General features: G+C 45.3%; 1 protein-coding gene across 9 annotated transcripts in view; it reads left to right on the top strand.

Annotated features, from left to right (window-relative positions):
- Positions 1-7,613: 7,613 nt before the first annotated feature.
- LOC147025248 (A disintegrin and metalloproteinase with thrombospondin motifs 6-like) overlaps positions 7,614-22,720 on the top strand; it is a 416,527-nt gene continuing 401,420 nt past the window's right edge. Inside the window, exons 1-6 of one of the 9 annotated variants that reach the window (XM_085886030.1) lie at positions 7,614-8,071; positions 16,070-16,159; positions 17,499-17,556; positions 17,666-17,950; positions 18,303-18,417; positions 18,966-19,117. In XM_085886030.1, the coding sequence (XP_085742156.1) occupies positions 17,879-17,950; positions 18,303-18,417; positions 18,966-19,117 (339 nt within the window). In that variant the 5' untranslated portion in view covers positions 7,614-8,071; positions 16,070-16,159; positions 17,499-17,556; positions 17,666-17,878. Of the gene's footprint in view, positions 8,072-16,069; positions 16,160-17,150; positions 17,557-17,665; positions 17,951-18,302; positions 18,418-18,965; positions 19,118-22,720 lie in introns of those variants that run through there. The other 8 variants (XM_085886034.1, XM_085886032.1, XM_085886035.1 and 5 more) reach the window with 8 other exon arrangements.

Below are 22,720 nucleotides of genomic sequence, written 5' to 3' on the forward strand. Positions count from 1 at the left end.
CCGTCCGCGGGATCGGCAAATCCACCGCGTGCGTTTCCGGACCGGGGCTTCACTCTCGCAAGCGAGCACGTGGTGGTCTCGTGCGTTGCACAGCACGGACCGCGTGCTCACTGCTGGGTGAACCCGGCACGGTCCTCGAAACAACTACAGCCGCTACTCGGCTTTCTCTCCTCTGTCGCCGTCGTCGTCTCCATTCCACCCACGCACACCTGCGTGTTACGACGCACACAGTCCACACCATCACATTCACACCGGGAGATGCGGCTGCGTGCTCCCGCATGCCAACCGACATCTCCCTCACATACCGCTCTCTCACACACACGGTCTCCCTTGCACACAGCGACCTTGCACACGGCCGTTCACTCACGCGTGCCTCACTACTCACACAAACCATACTACTCACACACGCGGGGGCACTCAACCGCTGTGCCTCATCCACACTGGCCGTTTCATCCACACACGCGGGGGCACTAACCCGCGGTGCCTCACTCACACACACGGCCTCACTCACACACGGTGCCTCACCCACGCACGGCGTGCTGGGAAGCACGTACTCTGGCACCATCGCCACCACACCACTTACACACGGGGTCGCTTCCACACACGGGGACGCACTCACACCTTGCACCACACACACAGGGACAACCACACTGGGGATTTGTGTCCCCACAAGGGTCTCCGGGGCCTCTACACCCCCCAAGCTCTCCGTGCACCCGTCCACAGCACTCGTCTCCTCAACCTCGCAAAGCACGACCGAACTCACCTGGTCGTGACTCGCCTCAAGGGGGCATACTCCCTCCCCTTGTTCCTGGAGGAGGCCATCCAGGTGCTCGCACTGGGTCCCCACACGCTCCGCGAGCTCACCCCCATTATCCTCCACTACCTCCGTGTGTGTGTGCGCGTCACTTACCCCGTCTTCCTCGTGTAGTCTTTCCTCTATTTTTTCTATCTCCCGTGTCTCTGCCAACTCTTCCCCCTTTACCTCCCTTGTCTCAACTATTATTTCCTTTGTCACGGCCTTCATGCCCGCCTGCAGGCTTCGGCCCATGTTCTGCGTCTCACCCCGCAGCTCTTTCATTTCTTCCCTCATGTTTGCTTCCATTCCGTTTATTTGCTTGTTCATTTCGTTTTTCATTTCATTTGTATTTGTATCCATCTTCTCGTTCATGTGTTGTGTATTCGCATCCATCGTCGTTTTCACTTCATTCATTTGCTTGTTCATGTCTTTCATTTCGTTTGTGTTTGCATCCATTTTTTCGATCATTTTCGCATTCATCTTTTCGTTCATTGCCGCCAGCATGGCGCATAGCTGGGCCATGTTGGATGCACTCAGCTGAGTCGTTTCGGCAAGGGTTGGGGAAGGGTTTTGGTGGAGAGGGGGGGGGGAGGTGTCATACACTGCGGCCGCTGCCGCACCCACCTCGGGCCCTGGGTTCAGTTGGGCGAGTTCGTGTTCCTGCACAATCAACATTTCCTGCTCGGGGATTCCATCCTGGACCATGGATTCTACACATTCTACATCCATTTCTAATACCCCCGGCTCCCGCTCGCCTTGAGACGCCATCTTGCTTCTCGTGAAGGGTTAATTTAACTCGCTCGTAATTTGGAGGGAATCGGGGGTCGCTTCTCTCACCCCTGGACCGATTCCCGTAAATTTAGCCGGAGACAGGAGAGCCCGTTTTCCTGTTCTCCGATACCAGTGCCGCGAGGAGGGCGATGAATTTGTATCCCACTCCTGACACCAGTGTTGCGGTCTTCGCGCCCGCCGGCGTGCGGACGGCCACGTAACTCGAATCGCGGCACGTCGCCCACCGGACGGACAATCCAGTCGTGACCCTCTCGGACTAACGCCGGGAACCAGTCACGGGTGGACCTTTCGGTCTCACCGCGATCGAGCCAATCAGCCCCCGCGTGGGATAGGGTTGCTCGCCAAATTCGAACTACCTAAGTACCCACGCGGAGGGTAGACCGGGCGATCGCACCTCGCCGCAGGTCGACTTCGGACACGGGCCACTTAAGCGACCCGTTCCGTACTATCAGAATAACCGAGCGGTGTTATCGTCGACCTCGACGGTTCGATTAATTATCGGGCGTATTCAGCCCACTACCAACCCTTTACGTGAAGCAAGATGGGGATTCAATGGAGGAAAAGACGAAGCGAAGCGGGAGAACAGTTCAACAATAAAGCACATTTATTCGCGACGAACGGAAAGCACACAAATACAATTCCACCAAATGCACACAAAAAAAAGAAAACACAATTCCATTTACACAAAAAGCAAACATAAAAGTGAAAACACAGTGCAGAGCTAATACCGACTACCGAGCACACGGCAACACTTATACAATTCTACTTCACAGACGGCGCCGACTACACATACCCAAAACCAAGGAAAAGAAATACCCCAAGAATGGGGTAGGCCTGAGGCCGAGACCGGGTCGGGCCTACCCGTCTGGTGATGAGACGCGGAGCGGCGATGGCCCCTCTCTCCGCGGGCCTCGTGGACAGTGCCTGGCAGGGGGTGGGAACGGGGCCCCCTTGGTCGCACTTTCTCAGCGCGGGGGGAAACAGGAGGGGGTTGCTGATGCTCGGGGTATAGAGGATCTTTTTTTTTTTTTTTTTTTTTTTTTTTTTTTTTTTGTATACCTTGGTCGAGGCTCGTATGAGAGCTAACACACAACTCACAGCAAGGAGGCATGAGACAAGAGGGGTGGGAGTGGAAGGGACAAAACATTGGGGAACAGACACAGGTGAACTGTGGAAGGGAGAGGGATGGGGATGGGACGGGGGACATGGCGAGGAGAAGATGGACATTACAGGGACTTTCAGGAAGGAAAGCAGGAGAATTGAAGGAAGTGGGCATGGGTGGATTATCGGGCGTAGAAAAGATCGAGGATTTGGATGGGGGAAGATAAGAGGTGGTGGTGAACAGCTGTTTTGAAAGCCTGGAGGGAAGAATGGGAAAGAATAGAGTGAGGAAGTTTATTCCAAAGGCGGGAAAAAAGAGGAATGAAAGAGTGAAGATGAGCAGTGATTCGTGATTTTGGTAGTTTTACCAGAAGGGGGTTGTTGGCGGACCTTGAGCGCCCTGTGGAAATGTGGTTGGGACAAATCGCAGAGAGAGCAGGGGGGGCAAGGCTGGAGAGGAGTCGGTAGAAGACAGAAAGACCACCGACCAACCTGTGGTGATTGAGTGAGAGGCCCAAAGACTCAGCTTCATTGCGGGAGATGCCAATGATCTTAAAAGCCCTGGTTTCGACAGCGTGAAGTCGAGAAAGGTGGGAGGCAGGAGCACCAGCCCAGAGGGGAGAGCAGTACTCCATCAGGCTACGGACAAAAGCTTTGTAAGTAGTCAGGAGCTCAAGAGGGCCGAGGAAGGACTTTGCACGACGGAGGATTCCCAGTCGGCGACTGGCTTTTGAGGCAAGGTTGGAAATGTGACTTTCCCAGGAAAGGTCATGGCAGATAGTGAGACCCAGAAGCTTGAAAGAAAAGACTTCTTCCAGAGGATTGTTGAGAAAGTGGATGGGGGGTTTTGTAAACGGTCCTTTCGAAGAGACATAGTGAGAGTGTGAGATTTGTGTGGATTGAAAGACATGTTCCACGTGTTGGACCAGTTTGTGATTTTATCCAGATCTGCAGTGAGCGAAGAAGCTGCTGCTTGCCGGTCTGAGGGATGACAGATGGTACGGCAGAGGGTGGAGTCATCGGCAAAGAGAAATAGAGGATTTTCCAGAGAGTCCGAGAGATCATTGATGAAAACCAGAAAAAGAACAGGGCCCAGAACGCTACCTTGAGGAACTCCAGCCTGCACAGGAAGAGGGGATGAAAGAACTCCATTTAGGGCCACACGTTGACTGCGACAGGAGAGGAAGTCTGCGAGCCATGAGTGGAGATGGCCTTGAATACCATGGGAAGAGAGTTTGGTGAGTAGGGCAGGGTGCCAGACTGTGTCAAAAGCACGTGATATGTCCAGGGATACGGCTCGGATTTCCTGTCTGGCATTGAGGACCTCCATCCATTGATGGGAGAGCAGTAGCAGCATATCCAGGGTAGAGTGACCTGGTCTGAAACCAAATTGATGATTGGAAATCAAGCCATTGGAGAAGAGGAAGGATTTCATGTCTGAAGCAATGATGGATTCCATAACCTTGCTGATGATTGGGAGAAGGCTGATTGGTCTGTAGTTACAGGGATCTGTTTTTGCACCTTTTTATGCAGGGCAGTGATGTTAGCAGATTTCCAAGCAGATGGCAGATGACCTTGGGAAAATGAGAGGGTGAATAGAACAGAGAGAGGGTGAGCAAGAGCAGAAGAGCAGGCTTTGAGGACACGTGGGCTGATGCCGTCTGGACCGGTTGCAGAATCTGACTCGAGGTTTGAAAGCAAGCTCTCCACCTTGTCAGGAGAAAAGGATACAGAGTCCAGGGACAGTTGGGTGCGACTGGGTAAAGTGGGTAGAGATAGTGATGGGTTTGGGACACAAGATTTAGCTGCAAACACCGAGTTTAGACATTCAGCTTTATCACGTGTGGAATCAGCAGTGCGACCATTTGAGGTAAGGGAGGGGATGGAGAAGAAACATACACCAGAAACAGATTTGATTAAACGCCACCAGGATTTTGAGGAGGGAGAGAGGTCTGAGAGTTCAGACTTGAGATGAGAAAGATGTTGTTTTCTGGCTCTCCTGAGGGTAGATACACACTTGTTCCGAGCTTTGTGGAAAGAACTGAGATTGCCCTCAGTTGGGTTTGCTTTCCATGAGGCAAAGGCAAGTTGTTTCAGGACAACTGCCTCGCCACAAGCTTCAGTAAACCAAGGGCGGGAGGAAGGGTAAGACAACTGAACACGAGAGGGGATAAATCTGTGCATGAGGGAGAGCAAGTTTCTTTGAAAGAATTCCCAGGATGAGTTGATGTTTGAGAAAGTAGTGATAGGAGACCAGTCTGTAAGTTTGATGGCTGCTCGGAGACCCTGCCAGTCGGCTTGAGTGAAATGCCAGACTCGACGGCGGTGAGGTGGTTCTCTGATGACAGCCAGAGAGATGTCCACTTTAACAAGGACGTGGTCAGAAGAACCAATTGGAGCGAAATCTTTATTATGTGCGACGAGCGTCTCCACCTCGGCCAGGTCGCGCTGTCGGCCTCCCTCGGGTGCAGCTTCCTGCACGACGCGAGCACCCCCTTGTCTGGTGTCGCCGCCTTTCCACAGCTCCGTCCCCTCCGTTCCGACTCCAACGCACACGACGAGCAGCTCCACCGCCCGCGAAGTCTTGACCCTCTGCTTCCGACTCTCCTCTTCTTGACTCTCCGACCCGTTCTTGTTTGCGACTCTCCCCGTTCCGACTCACTTTTGACTGACGAACACCGTCCTTTTATCCCCCCGTAACTTCGCCTTTGACCCCCTCCCTTTTGACCTTTCACCTCGCTCCCCATTGGCCCGAGAAAAAGTGGGCGTGAAGGCTTTTTGATCCACAAATTTGCATATATCGATCGTTCTGGAGGCGGGGCCAAATCGCCCCTCGCTCACCGATTGGACGGCAAAAAGTGGGCGTGTGTCGTTTTTGATCCGTTTTTGAAGCAGAAAATCCGTGATTTTGTACACGCTGTTCAACGTGCGCCCTACACGAGTCCAGCATCGGTGCCCATGAGTGGCGCGAGATGACGGTGATGCGATGGTGGCGAGTTGTGACGGTAAAGGTCATGGCGGTTGTGGTGAAGCGGCGTTGTGGTTGGTGGTTGTTGTTGTGGTTGTGATGGTGGCGATTGGTCCAAAATAAAGATAGTAAAAGAAAAACGGCTATCCTAAAGAGTCGCAGCACGTATAAATGACATGTATTCCCACTAGACAACGGGTTTGGGCCTAACTACACATGCACTTACCGAGATACCTCACCTAAGGGACCTGAATGGTGGTTTGCGAATCTGGTAACCACAACAATATGTATATATGTATATATATATATATATATATATATATGTATATATGTATATATACATGTATAATGTATATATGTATATATACATGTATAATGTATATATGTATATATACATGTATAATGTATATATGTATATATACATGTATAATGTATATATGTATATATACATGTATAATGTATATATGTATATATACATGTATAATGTATATATGTATATATACATGTATAATGTATATATGTATATATACATGTATAATGTATATATGTATATATACATGTATAATGTATATATGTATATATACATGTATAATGTATATATGTATATATACATGTATAATGTATATATGTATATATACATGTATAATGTATATGTATATATATATACATGTATAATGTATATGTATATATACATGTATAATGTATATGTATATATATATACATGTATAATGTATATGTATATATATATACATGTATAATGTATATGTATATATATATATACATGTATAATGTATATGTATATATATATACATGTATAATGTATATGTATATATATATACATGTATAATGTATATGTATATATATATACATGTATAATGTATATGTATATATATATACATGTATAATGTATATGTATATATATATATATACATGTATAATGTATATGTATATATATACATGTATAATGTATATGTATATATATATATATATATATGTATAATATGTATAATTGTTGTCATTCCCCGTGTACGGTCTGTCGTGTGCTTCCAGCTATGTTGTACTGCTATCCCGTGCATTTGCACGGGTATAGCTCGTGTGTATATATATATATATATATATATATATATATATATATATATATATATATATATATATATATATATATATATATATATATATATATATATATATATATATATATATTTATATATATATATATATATATATATATATATATATATATATATATATGTATATATAATTTATATGTACATATAACTGGAAGGATCCTTCTTTTCTCCTTTCGTATGCATCCTGTGGTTGCTGGTTGCATCATTGCTGGGGCCTGGGAGTGGAGGATTACATTACATTGCATGGTCAGTTTTTCTCTTGATATATTGTATCTGAAGGAGGCCCAACACTAATACTAAGTATTGCTCTGGGGCACATTCTGCCTCTTGGCGCCCCTGTCCCTCGTTCACTCCATTGGTCTTACCTTCAATCCCGTGGTCGCTTGGTCATCCCTCGGTCGTGAGAGGTTCCTTTCCGTGTTCCCTCAATCCACGCGTTGCTTTGTAACCCATTGGGTGCTCTGGCATGCATGTTCGCAATGCTTCGTGCTCGACATGGCCGGCGAGGCATGGCGCTTCTCACGGGCATGGTGCGGTGTGACTGGGCATTTTACACGTGAAGGAGGGGGCTAGGGGCTCTGTTTGTAGCATTGCGCGGCGCATAAAGGGTGGCGGCGGGGGCTTCGTTGAAGCTTCCCTCAGAATGGTGTCGCAATTTCCACAAGTGACGTCATGCACCCGTCTCCATTGGCTGTGGACCAATGGGAGGGGGAGAAGGATTGTGGGAGGAGGGAAAGAGAGCTAATTTGAAGAAGAAGAAGTAGAGAGGTGAAGAGAAGGACTCGTGACCAACTCGTTTGATCAGGACATCGTTGTTGAGCAGACGGCCCAGAAAGCAGAAGAGAGGGCAGAAGGCAGACACAGAAAGGAGAAACGAACGGGGAAGCTCGTCTGAGCAGAAGACGACAGCCCGAGAAGGCTCGTGGGGGAAGGAACAAAAATGTGCGAGGGAAAGCAAAGGAAAGTTTCACGAGCAGTTGGTGTCGAGCTTCTGTGCAAAAAAAACACCCCTGCTACGAGCGTCATCTTGCCCTCTCGATCCTGTCAGCCACGACAGACGAGGAGGGTGAACGGCAGCACATCAGTGAAGGGGGTCTGAGGAAGAAGGATCTGAGGCAGAGGAGGGCAACTCGCACATCTGGCTCGCATATCTGGGATGCCAGAGAGGTCTCGCCTCCTGGGTTCGGGTACCTCAGGGACGTGGATTCACGTCCCCATCGCTTCACATCGCCACTGCCCATCTTTCCCATCCATTTTGCTCCGCATTCTGTATATTTATGTGAGGTGAGGTGAGGGAGAGAAGGAAAGACTGCTTTCCTTCTCTCCATTCATTACTTCTGTTTTCTTTTCAAGTTCTTCTTGTTTTATTATTTGCCCCTGAGTGAATGATGGCCAAGTCTTTTGTTTAAGTAAGATTGAAGAAGAATACGTGTTATGGTTAAATCTTCTCTTGTGTGCCTTTTTGCTTTCTTGCTTATAAATACTTGCCTTTAAATGATTGCTTGCTTGTGTGTTTGTAATAAACTAGTACGCGCCCATACGCGCGTGCCCGTACGTGCGTGGCCGTACGTGCAACCCCCCCCCCCCCAAAAAAAAAAACTTTCAAACAAACACACAGGCCATTCCTTCGCTCTTGTAAACGACGACTGGATTGGGGCATTGTGTTTATCTATAAATGCGCATAAGAAATCGATAAATTATTAGAATACAGTAAGTCATCACTATCCAGAAGTGGTGCGTGCCTGTACGGAATGTTCACATGCATTCCACGAATTATCGCTTGCATTGAAGTAACAACTGCTGTGATACACACACAGAGTTAATTAAAATCCAAATTAAAATCAAGTTTACCTCCCTGTCTTTGCTTGCCATGACATTCGCTGCCATTGACCATTGCCACTCCTACGCCACGGTAACTAAATGGTGCCCTTTCCCCATCGGCCACGCCTATGCAGCAACGTGTCTTGTCATTGGTTGGTAAATAAATGGCCGCAGCAACGTGTCTTGTCATTGGTTTGGTAAATAAATGGCCATAACTTGGGAAGCACTTGTCCGATTAATATCAAACCTTGAAAAGGCACATACTCAGGTCCCCAGCAATATACCTGGCAAGTTTCAATTAGATCGGACCAGTGGTGTCGAGAAACAGCGGTCACAGTCACAGTCACAGTCACAGTCACACACACACACACACACACACACACACACACACACACACACACACACACACACACACACACACACACACTGCTGGAATTATAGATAGATAATTGTTTGTTGATATTTCCAATCTGTCTCGGTTGTCTTTTCCTTTATTGGTCCGATGCAGTGCACAAGTAAGGTTAGACGGGACATTCTACCCCAATAATTTGCTTTGTCAGCCAGCGCACACTCACTGTAATGCTCTGCAGTCATCCGAGTGTGTGCTGAGGGCACTGACCCCAATTAGCCGGCCGTCCACAGGTAAGGTATCACACAAAGTATTGTAACCCTGCCCGGATTGGCTGTGCCAATCAGCGTTCATGGTTGCTTCGCAACCTGCTGGTGCATCGAGTTATCTGTGCCTGGTGGCCTCAGGACCGAGAGTTCGGAAGAGATCCAAGCGCTTCCCTAACATGGCAATCCTCAAACCCCCCGATCCGTGACAATATGTTTAAAATTTCAACCTGATCATGGTCTGGCAGCCAGAATTATTTCATGTTTTGAATCTGAGTTCTTTTTGATTGTTTTTATTTTTGAATAAGGCTCACCTGGCTGTGCTTGGATGGGTATGAGGGTAGAGGAGTGGCATCTGCAACCCGAATCCTATCCAGGTTCCTCCTGATGACTCCCTATTTGCTTGTTCTGGTTCTTTCTGATGACTCCAATGCAGGACTGTACCTATTTGGTCTTCTATTTGATTTGTATTGAATTTATTATGATCCCATTCTGAATTCAATTGAATGATGATAAACGTCATGTGTCAGGGTCAGGTGTCCGATCAAAGCGAGGTTGCATCAAAGCGGGACGTCTTGGTACCCGGTCATCACTGCCAACAGTTACACAGTGTCATTTCTCGTTATGTCTATTATTAATTACATAACACACCAGTACACAAACCCCACACAAAACTACACAAATACCACACAAATCAAGTCCTGGCAAGGGTCTGCAATCTTTGATCACTGTTTTTCTGTATTTTGTAACTGGAAACAGCTTTGGAGAAATGCCACGATGACGTGGAACGATGCTCAGGCTGCTATCTATTCACCTTAACCTGGCGTTTTTCCAATGCAGAAATCGACAATGAATCATGGGAATTCCTCCTATGTTTTTTTTGCAGTTGAGTTGAAAAGCCACTGTGAAAATAATGTGAAGGCCTCTTACTCGTGAAACAATTAAGGACTCTGAAACATCACTCATACGTCCCTTTTTCCCCTTTTTTTGTATCCTGTTGAGGCTTGTATGAGAGCTAACACACAGAACGTACAACAAGGAGAGCAGGAGACAAGAGGGATGAGAGAGGGAAGGAAAAAACAGTGGGGACAGAGACATGAGGAGATGTGTGGAAGGGAGAGGGACGGGGCAGGGTACACAGGGTAAACAAGATGGACACGACAGGGACTTTCAGGTCCTTACACGACAGGGACTTTCAGGAAGGAAAGCAGGGAATATGAAGGAGGTGGGTTTGGGATGGATTAGCGGGGGTAGAAAAGATCGTGGTTTTGGATGTGGGAAGAGAAGAGGTGGTGGTGAATTGCTGTTTTGAATACTTGGTGGGAAGAGTGGGATTGAAAAGAGTGTGGGAGTTTGTTCCGAAGGTGGGGAAAAAGAGGAATGAAAGAGTGAAGGTGAGCAGTGATTATTTTATTATGGGGGTTGTTGGCGGACCTTGAGCGCCCTGCAGAAATATAGGGGCTGGGGTGGACATATCTCAGACAGAGCAAGGGGGCGAGGCCGGAGAGGAGACAGTGGAAGACAGAAAGACCACCGACTTGCCTGCAGTGAGAGAGTGAAAGATCCAGACTCAGTCTTATCGCAGAAGATACCAATGATCCGACCACCACCACCGCCACCAAGAGCTGTGCTGTAGGTTACACATTTACAAGAAGAATGTGTGTCGGCCACACCTTTGGAACCCCTGGGGTCACCAATTGCTAAAGCCTTTGTCATGACTTCTTCATCCCCCTGCCCAGTTTGGTAGAGATTGGATTAGTAATGACTGAAAGTTGCACACTATAGTTTTTGAATGATGACAAAAAGTTGCGCACTGTATTTTAGTGTGATGATAGTAAACACATGAAGCAAATTCAAGAAAAATAAAATCTGTTTGTCCATCTCCGGTGATGATTCCTTTCAATGTGCTGGTTATGATGATGCTGCTTAAACCATCACAAAATAAATCTCACTCACATTTAAAACGCAATGCGTGTTGTAAATGAAGTCCGGCTGATAATTATTCCTTCGTCGTCTCTCCAGCGGTTGGTGAAGAAGGAAGGATTTGTTGGTGTCGAGCCACTGCAGCTTTAAAATGGCAATGAAAACGGCAAACAGAGGAAGAGGCTCAGTGGTTGTCGTGGTCGATTAGCCAAACAAACAAAATCCACTTCACTCAATCATCTTGATGTTGAACAAAAGGCACTTAAATATTGACATGTTGAGTGAATTGTGAATAGGGATGAGGAAAGGCTGATGAGGAAAGGCTTGTAAGGAAAGGCATGCAAGCTTAGTGACAATGTAGTGTCGTGACAATGAGCTCCCGTTGAGTTCACTACAGTGTCCGCTACATCTACTGGCTCTCTGGAACGACTCCACTGATTGGCTACTTTTCACACATTTCAAATGTTCACACATTTGCTTGCAACCGAAAAACTAACTCGGCTGCACTGCAACTCAGATTGGCTTTCACCGTAGCACAAATGTCCAAAAGCACTCCCATTAGGTTTTCCATCCTGCGATCTGGGTCTGCTTGTGCTCTGAGTGAGTACTTAAGCTGTCAATGGAACCGTTCGCCAAGCCCATTTGCAGTGGGGTGGTAAGAAGTAGTTCTGGTGCGTTTTCTTTGAAGTAACTCAGTCAGCATTTTGAAAAGTGTTTACTCAAACTGTCATCCTGTCAGTGGTGATATGAGATGTGGCACCAAACACTGCAGCCCATCGGTCTCCGCCGCTAGGTCCGGTATTGGAATAGCTTCCAGACACCTAGTGAAACGGTCAACGCACATGAGTAGATATGTGTTACCACCAGATGGTGGAGGAGGACCGACTACATCAATGTGCACGTGATCAAAACAGACATCAGGAGATGCAAAGGTACCTAATGGTGTTGCCGTGTGACGATGACACCGTAAACAGGTTCTGGACCAGTTTCCTCACATTGTGGTTCATTCCACACCAGACAAAATATTGAGTCACAAGGTGCTGTGTTGCCTTGATACCAGGGTGAGATAGCTTGTAGAGAGCATCAAATACGGCCTGTCTAAACTCAACAGGAACATGTGGACGAGAAGTGCCAGTGGATAGGTTGCAAACAATAGTGCCTTCAGAGATAGCGAGAGGTACTTCACTGACCTTGAGCGATGTGGAGCTGACTCTGAGATGCTGAAGTTCCTCATCCCCCTGCTGTGCCTTGGCAAGCCTGTTGAAATTGATGAAGGTTGTTGTGTCAAGGGTGTTGAGATTGAGCCATGAGAGAGTATCAGCCACAGTATTCTCCTTACCGCTCACATGACATATCGTTGGTGAATTGAAAAAAGGTGTCAGACCTCTCTTGGTTCATAGCGATCAGGTTTTGCCTGGAAAGCATGCGTTAATGGCTTATGGTCAGTGCAAACACAGAACTGTCTACCCTAGAGCGCATGACAGAAATTGTGGATTGTGAGGTAAACCGCCAGCAACTTGCGACTAAAGGTGCTGTACCTTATTTCTGCTGGCTGCAACCTTTTAATGGGCTCCCACTTCCCTTCCACGTGCTGTTGGAATACCCCACCAACTGACACATCTGACGTGTCCACCATGATACATTGTGGTGCATCTGACTTAGGATGGACAAGTTTTGTGGACTCTGCTAGCGAAGACTTCACTGTGGTAGAAGCAGCAACACATTTGTTGGACCAAACCAGAAGTCATTTTTTTCTCCTTCCCATGTCGAGTGAGGAGGTCAGTTAGTGGACGAAGGATGTCTGCACAGTTTGGGATGAATCTCCTGTTGAAATTCACCATACCCAGAAACTCCTTTATCTTGCGCACTGATGTTGGCTGCAAGTAATCCTGGATCGCTTTGACCTTGTCAGCCAGTGGATAGGATGCCATGCTCATTGATCAAGTGCCCCAAAAACTGGAACGAGGACATCCCAAACTTATATTTGACAGGATTTATGATGATGCCATGCTGTAATAAGTGAGGGAATACGAGCTGCAAATGTAGTTCATGCTCCTTGATTGTCTCGCTGGCTGGAAGCAGATCATCAATGTTGGCATAAACGAAAGGCAAATCCTGGATGACTTCATCGATGAAGCACTGAAAAGTTTGTGCCATGTTGCGTAACCCAAAGGGCATGCGCACAAACCCAAAAACGCCAAAAGTTGCTGTCTTGTGTACAGTAGTACTAGTAGTAATACATCAGCCAGCTCTCCCAGAATGTGACGATATGCTCTCACGAAATCGAGCTTGGAGAAAACTTGCTTTCCCTGGAGTTGAGAAGTAAAATCCTGCAGGTGTGGTACAGGGTTTACATTCTGGTACTGTGTCCCAGGTCACTGTGGGGTCATCACCACAAGGCTTCCAACCACCAAACGTCTTCTTATGGACCATATGTAAAGGCGAGGACCAGTTGCCGCTTGAGAGTCAAATGATACCCAAATCAAGCATATGGTCAAACTCTACTATCCATCCATTGGGACCATACTCTGTACAGAGCGTTGGTGCTGCCTAAGCAGTCTCCTTGGCTATTAGGCACAATCCTGGACATGTCGCCACTCCGACACAGGACCAGCAAGCTGGCACTCATTTTGCTGACCTCAGAAGGATGACAGGCAGAGTCAACCCCACCTGGTAATAATTCAACAGCTGAGTGGGATTTGAACTCCTGATCCGAGGATCACAATCCCACCACCCTAACCATTAAGCCAACACCAGGCATAAAACTCCACTATAGGAATTGCATAACGATCCGAGCTAGTCGACGTGGTCGAGCCACAACTGGAGGGCCACGGGTGTCAATGTGCTGAGCAGTGGAGTGTTTGACCGCCACTTCACTGTAAGTTGGTCGAGTTATTTCTCGGTACTGTTGAAGGAGGACGTCATGACTGGCCATGTGGTTGGACTTGACAAACATTGGACTGAACGAAAGTGTGTGTGAGGTGAAACCTTTGACATAAAGCTTTGTGGTCGAGTCAAGGAGCTTTTGCTTTTTCACATCCACCAACAATCCCAAATGTTTGAATAAATCGGCTCTGATGATAGGGATGGGTAAGTCAGCAATGATAAAAATCCATTGGTAATCACGCCTCAGGCCAAGATTGAGAGTTATCAATCGTTCACTGCATGTGGAAATGGTGGATTTGTTGGCAGCATGGAGAGTAAATGCAGATGGTTTCCGTTTGTCAATAACCGTTGGGGATAAAACGCTCACCTCGGCTCCAGTGTCAACTAAAAATTGGGTGCCGGTGTTCTTGTCACTGATGAAAAATATGCGATTTGGTTGTTCGTCACTAGACTGACTCTGCTCATCACTTGGCTATTTCCTGACTGCGGAACAGGATGGGCTGTGAAACTGCAAGGCTGGACATGTGCCCCTTGCATGTTGCTGTGCACCAGGACTACGACATTGTTGTGCATCAGTTTCCTCCATGTTGCTTTGGGTCCGTCTATGATCATGCTCTTCTTTAAGTTGACATGTAAGAGCTTGCACTTGGGCAGTAAGCTGGTCCATTTCGGTTTTAAGTCGTTGCATGTTGGATGTAGCTGGTGCAGACACATCATCAGCCAACTGGGATGTGACCGCACTGATGGAGGAAATGGGTGGGGTCGCGACTTCGATGATCTTGTCAGCTATATCTGCGAGTTGCTCAATATTCACCAAATCGTTGGTTGAAACGAGGATATGCTGAGCATTGATTGGCAATCGTTGGAGAAAAAGCTGCTTGAGTATGTTATCCTCTAGAGCTCGGTTATTCTTTTCCCAACAATTGTTGCATCCTTTGTAGCAATTTTGAAGGCTCATGATTCCCCAGCTCCTCCAAATAAAGAAGTTGATGGAAGCATTTTTTGCAATGAGACAGACGTGCGGTGAACAAGCTGTGCCTTGAGGAAGTCAAATGGCCTTTTGGTGGATGGCTCAATGAGGATTCCCTTCACCTCTTGTGTTATCTCTGACTGAAGAGAAGCCACGACATGTGCAAATTTTGTCTCCTGCGCTGTGATGCCTTGGGTTAGAAACTGCATCAACTTGAGCGAACCATATGGTGGGGTCATTTACCCAAAACGGAGGTACCTTCAAGCTAACAGCTGCAATGGGAGGTATGACTAAAGGAGGACTTTCATTTGACGTGATGGAATATGTAATTAATCACCCAGTCAAATCATATCACGGTCACCAATTGTGGTGATCATTCCTTTCAGTGTGCTGGTTGTGATGATGGTGCATAAACCATAACAAAATAAATCTCACTCACATATAAAACGCAATGACGTGTTGTAAATGAAGTCCGGCTGATGATTACTCCTTCGTCGTCTCTCCGGCGATTGGTGAAAAAGGAAGGATTTATTGGTGTTGAGCCGCCACCTGCTTATAGTCCGGTAATGTCGAACAAAAGTCACTCTTAAATATTGACATGTTGAGTGACCTTGTGAATAGGGATGAGAAAAGGCTTGTAAGGAAAGGCGTGCAAGCTTTTAACCTGTTGTGATGACCAGCTCCCGTTGAGTGCCTTTCCATGTCCGCTACATCCATTAGCTCTCTGGAAGGACTCCCCTGATTGGCCATTACCGTTCACACATTTGTTTTCTTACAAATAAAAGCAAAATGTAAAGAAAAATTAATGAGTCACTACACTATCCATAACTCTCCTTTCGTCAAATAGCTCATAATAATACGAAGATCTCAAAGATTGCTGTAACTGAGGATGGAGTAAAGTCACAGCGGAGAGCCATGTAAAGTGACTTAGGCCCTACACTCAATTCAAAGAGACAAAATAATGCTGGTTCGTCAATCTGCACTGGAAAGTGCACGTACAAACTTTCAGAAAAGTGGGAACTATGTGTGCCTGCAAATATTACAAGTTCCCCCATTTCATTCCACAGTCCACACCCATCTGATTTCATTGAACCCATCGCAAGGACTGCAACCCCCTTGAACCGTCTTCTTCAATCATTCGAAACAGGTATTCCATGGTAGGTTTCGGTCTTCAGAAGTGCATTACGTGAATGAGAATATGGTTTAAAAAATGACTTTGTATATCATTGTGTTTCTCGCCTCTAAGCTGTCTAGCCTGGGTTCGAATTTTGGCCCAGGTATAAACTGCCTTGCTGGTGCTTTCCAGGTAGAGTGAATCATCAACGTGTGCGTGCTGTCCCTCAGATGGACGTCAAACAGACATCCCTTCTGCCAGCATTAATTAGTGGATGATAAAGATGCCACGGTGTCCTCTGCGAAGAGTAGGCGAGCTATCGCCGGCATCATGAACAAATTACAAATTCCTGCCCGAACCTGAGTTGAACGTCAGGTGTGACAAGCCAGTTTGTGAAAGACTTGGGTCAAGCTTCCCTCGGCCAACCCCATAAGAATGTGAGGATAAATGTGGCCATAGAGGAAGAATGTTGAATTTGTCTTTCACTGCGCTGCATATATATATATATATATATATATATATATATATATATATATATATATATATATATATATATATATATATATATATATATATACACAATGGTGATCGAGAGGTGACCGAGGATGCTGTCCTGATGCTGCAGCAGTTGTAAGTTCAACCCCATGAGCTAAAAAGGTAGTACTTTTAATCCAAGCTCATGGGAAGCGACCGAAAATGTCAGAGGAATTACCACGTTAGGATGGTACAGACAATGTACCGGTAAATAAAACCAAGCTGACTCATTTATGACCTGGGAGAGATGCCAGTGCACACATTGTGTCTCACTATATAATTAATGATTTTGGGATGGCTATTAAAATGCTTTCCATGAAAAGGTAGCATTGCTCAAACATATATTCCCACGTCATTTCACTCGCATTCGTCTGCGATATTTCTGTTTATAGTATATTACTTCTTTATGAATATCCAAGTTTATCACTTTATGGAATACATATAATTATGTCATTGCATCTCTCCCAGACGACTTGCCTGGTTTGAGACGCAACTTAGGTTGACGGAGGGTTTTCACGAGGACCGGATTAATGCAAGAAAGGGCACTTCGGAGCATCCCCATTGGTAAAGGGGAGGAGGCCTGTGGAGAGGGAGGTGCAAAGTTAAATGACGTTCGTAATTGGTCGAAAGTGAATTTTGTGGGCGTGGCTCGGGGAATCCACAGAGGGGTGCCTGCGGGGGGTCGGTCTGTGCTCCATTCTCCCTCCTTCTGACTTGAATTTTATTTTACTCTCCCTCCTCCTTTCCTCTCATAGCTTCCTCTTACCTGTATAAGCATTCTGCGGTTAACTTTCGCTGCCCATTTCGCTTTGTCTTTCATTTTCACCTTCCTCGATATCGCAATTGAGATCCATCAAGACATCCCTCCGTCCGACCAGCAGGATCCGTTTAGCGGCGCGAAGCGGGGTAAGAGTTGGCTGGAAGTGGAGCAACTTCCCAGCGTGTGAGTGTAGTTCATTTATCTCCTCTTCTTACCGTAAAAATAACCGTTAACAGCATTTAATTACCTCCACAGAAGGAGTGAAAGGGAGCGAGCAGAGCAGCCATGCGGAGGTGATACCCGAGGAAGAGCAGACACGCAGACAGAAGAAGAGAGCAGAGAGAAAGAGCAAGCGAAGGCTCCGGTGTGGAGATCCTGATCTCGTCTCGACGGCGTTCCGTGGCCTGGCGGGACGTACAGCTGAGGGAGACGAGTCATGAGGTCGCGGAGCGGCCATGGACACCCGGCATGTGGTTGCTGGCAACGCTGTCCGGTCGTCCTGTGTCCGGGCCCGGCTCTATGAAACGGGGACTTCTGAGGGTGCGAATCGGTTGGGGTGGGGGTTGGGGGCAATGCATGGGAGGTCAGGATATGTGAGCTTAACCACGGTTTCAGCGCTTCATCCCCAACATTATCGCATCACAAATCTTCAGCAAATGAATATTCACAACGGCACCTTCCCAAATATCGCAGTTGTCCCTCTGAGTTACTCCATTACCCATCCAGTCAATCACTGCATGCGAGTCATCATAAGCTTTTCATCCTTCATGCAATAATTGCATTCCTCATTATGCTGCACCACAGTTATAAGTAGACCCTTTATGATCTCGACGGTGTCCACACTCAATCCTAATTCATGGTTTTCTCCTGTTTTTTTTCGCTGCTCATGCAGCTGATGATGGAAGTTTGCCTCACTTTCCTGCTCATGGTCACCTACCTGTGCACCACGGTGGCACGTCCGCACGGTACCCTCATGGATTCCAGCAAAATGAATTACCACTCACAAGGTTTGTTTGTGTCTGTGCTTCTACTCTCGCCCATCATTGTGATGAGAGGCTCGTTAAGGAGCTTGCACATGTCATTCATGCATGACCAGGATGTTAAGAGGCAGAGCCACACACTTTCACATGGAGTACAGGGACCTTAGCAATGAGAGGACACATTATTGCAGTAAATGGGATTGAACCTGGGACCCCTGCATCTTTATTGGGACAAGTGTTCAGTTGGGAATGCTAACATGCTTCGTCCTGGATGAACAATATATATGTATATATAGATGTATGTATAATTTTATCTCCGGGGGCTGCAAAAGTAGGTATACAGTAAGGATTATACCAGTATATCATTACTGTATACCTACTTTTTCAGCCCCATGTATATGTATATATATATATATATATATATATATATATATATATATATATATATATATATTTGGTGTGTGTGTGTGTGTGTGTGTGTGTGTGTGTAATATATTCACTATTTTGCCAGAACTTGGGTTTCTTTGAAATTTATCACATTTTGAACGATCTTTATTTCATTAATCTCCCCACAGCTGCGTTTCTTTCCCAACTCTCGGATTATGAGACTACAGTTCCCATACGGACAGATCAACATGGACGGCCGCTGAATATCGAATCACAACCCCAGCGGTTATTACGCTCACGCCGTTCACCACTTCCTACAGCCCACCATAGGGAAATGCAGGTAGAGATTGCTGTCATCACTCCTTATTTTCTCTCCTTCATTACGCTTTAAATTTCCCTGACTTCATTGAGCAACACAAAATGGTTTGAAATTCCTTTTATTTTTACAGTACTGTGAGGCTCATGGAGGAACTTGTGTATATATATCTCATGTCGGACAAGGGCATTAGGAAATGTCATTCAATTCTAAATGAATTACCGTGACAAGTATACAATTGACAAAATCAACACACAATAAATTAATTAATTTGAAGCTTTGATTCCACAATAATGAGCTTTAGGTTCAGAGGAGAACATCAAACAGGTCAACCTGTGTGTGAGTTATTTTGATGTGGTATTATTGAAGCTCCATGGAGTATGGCTCTCCACTCTGGGCTGGTGCTCCTGCTTCCAAACTTGCTCCTCTTCAGGCGGCCGAAAAAAAAACAAGGCCTTCCACACCATTGTTATCTCAAGACAGGAGGCGAAATCCCAAGGACTGTCACTCTCTCACCAGCGGCAGGTTGGTGGGTTCTATATTTTGTTTCCGCTTACATCTAGCCTTGCTTCTCCAGCCCCCTCTCTACTTCTGTCCTTCCCAAACCACTGCAGATCACACACGTTCCTCTAGATACTCTCACCTGCTCACTCTCCCAAACTTCAAATTAGTTTTCCACCTGCATTCATTCATCCCCTTATTCTCCCTATTGTAGAATTGTCTTCCCGTCTCTGTTGTCTTGTCATTTTCACTTCAGTCTTTCAAATACACTGCCCATCACTACCCGATACACTCACCCATTCACATCTATGATCTCTTCCATACATGCTGTTTATTTCCCATTCTGTTCCTTTCTGGACCATTGTTTCTCATTTTTTCTTATTCCTTCTTTCCCCTTGCATATGTCCACCCCACCCCAGCACACATGCCGTTTGGTGGTTTGTGAACCTGCTGGCCTTTGTCATTTAGCTAGCTGTTCCATGAGCCTGGACCTTTACAAGTATAATTTTTTGGGGGCAGAACAAAGAAAGTTTACTGAAATCTACATGTAAAGGTTTTTGTTTTTCTCGTTAGTGCACTTTCTTTTTGATATTACTCTTTGTTTAATCATACTATTCCCAAAATCATAGTGTCTGATGCAACGCATCACCGATTTTATGCAATGCAATGAGGCACTATTTTTGATATGCAGCATCGTATATATACACCAGGACCCTGACATTCATGAGGGATACATTCTGGGAAAACTCTGCGAATGTTGAAACTGTGAATTAAGAGGCATTGTTTCAATGGTAAATAGGAGGATAGGCTCTGGGGATTATTTTCCCGACCCGTGAAAAATCCGCGAATGTCAGGGAAAATCTCGCAAAAATGCTGGGAAATAGACAAAAATCCACGAGTGTGGGGTAAATCCACGAGTGTGGGGTAAAATCTGCAGTGTCAGGGAAAAATCCATGAGTGTTTTGTCATTGTTGCAATGGAGACAAGAGGGATAATGTTATCGGTTCGCGGCGGTTCTTATTTCAGGAAAAAGGCCGCAAATAGTGACACCATCAAAGTTGGGGAATTGTTACAATGGGGACAAGGGGGATCCATGTTATCAGTTTGCAGTCGTTCCTGGTTCAAAGGGGAAAGTTTTTAAAATTTAAAATGTTTTCAACCACGAATGCACGATTACAGTTTCATTAAAGATGCTTACAAATAAAAAAATGACACCAGGTAGTGTTTCAAATTTATTGGAGAATGCATTTTAAAGTCCCTTCACCATTATACTATAATGTAAACAAAAAACAACAACAACAACAACATCATGTTACGTTTCAATTGCTAATTACACTAATAGATATGCTGAACGTTCCCATTCTTTAACTCGCAGGACATGACATCTTTCCCACATGCAGGCAGATTAAGCTGAGTGTTTTTAAAATGTAACAGCTCATATTGTGCTGTTTGTAGCAAGATGGTGATTTACACTAGGATGTGCTGAATGTTTCCATTGTGTAATGTCCAGATGTGGTGACCTGGTAATTACTGGATACATCATTCGATGCTGATAGTGTTTTCATTCTGTAAGTAACTCACGGGGAATGTCCTGTTGCACTGGTGAGACATCCCACGATACTATGTTTATCCCGTGAAGCTACAATATACGTGCAGGAAGCAGGTCATGTTTTTGGCATGCGTACAGTATTGTACTGTACGTACATCCAGCTGCTTTGTGCGTGGATTATGGAAGATACAGTGTGCTTTAAAACTGTGTTATGCTTGCGGCTCATGATAAAAAACAAACAACAATTGCGGTGAAAACCGCGAATGCACGGGGCAATTTCCCGCAAATGTAGGAGCATGTCGCAAATTGTTAACCCGCGAATATGCGGAACCTGCGAATGTTGGAATCATCAATGTCGGAGTCCGGGTGTTTATATTTATATATATATATACATATATATATATATATATGTATATATATATATATATATGTATATATATATATATATATATATACATATATATATATATATATGTATATATATATATATATGTATATATATATATGTATATATATATATGTATATATATATATGTATATATATATATGTATATATATATATATATATATGTATATATATATATGTATATATATATATATGTATATATATATATATATATATATATATATATATATATATATCTATGGGTCTTCAGGATATATATGAGCGGGGTGTGCTTACACATTGTGTAAGCATATGAACCGTCCTTCCCCATTGTCTCGGGTCGCTCACCTGCATTTGATTTTTTTATTTATTTATATTTTCATTTATAGATGCTTTCCGATGGTTCTGTGATTATTCCTCATGTATAGGCTTGGACGTCTGTTGGCACGCAATATTACCGTGCTTCCTCATTGTCTCAGATCAGGCACCTGCATTTTTTTTTCATTTATGAATGTTGCCAACGATTCTGTGAATTTTTCCGGTGTACCAATTTTAATGTCCATCGGCACGCAAAATTTCAGCTTTCCACATCACCAGGAAGATACCGATGTTTAATATCAGTCAGTGAATCGGTGAGTGAGTGAGTCAGTCAGTTAGTGGTTACAAAGAGCTTTATATATCAGATATACTAGCAGAGTATCTACCCAATGGGCAATCTTTTTCCAAGCATGCAACACGTTTGTCTGACGCATACCTTTATTTGGACGTTGTATAGGCAACTGACAGCTCTGTGGAGGCAAAATAAACCCAATAAAACCTATGAAGTTACGTGCACGAAGCAAAAACATACCTACTGCTTATAATTCAAAACACCTCACTGCCCTGGAAAACGTGGGGACAGGAATACTGTCCTGTAAATGTTGAGGACTTGTAATACCAGGGAAAATCTGGAGGTGGCGCAACACGAATCGCATTTACACAGAAAATTTACGTCCCTCCCACTCCCCCCAAGACTACCGGCAAAGATAAAAACACCCCGATACAATAATTGGGGTCATGCTGATCCTGTGTAGAAAGTCTGGATTGAATCAGGTCACAACTGTAGGAGGAGTAGCGCTACAAACAAGCAAACACACAAACACCGGTCCGTGAATTATTGTGAGGATAAGGGAAGAAAGGGGGAAGTGATTGT

The sequence above is a fragment of the Eptatretus burgeri genome, chromosome 6 (assembly GCF_056783735.1).
Source record: "Eptatretus burgeri isolate ZD-2024b chromosome 6, Ebu_testis_v1, whole genome shotgun sequence".
NCBI classification, from domain to species: Eukaryota; Metazoa; Chordata; class Myxini; order Myxiniformes; family Myxinidae; genus Eptatretus; species Eptatretus burgeri.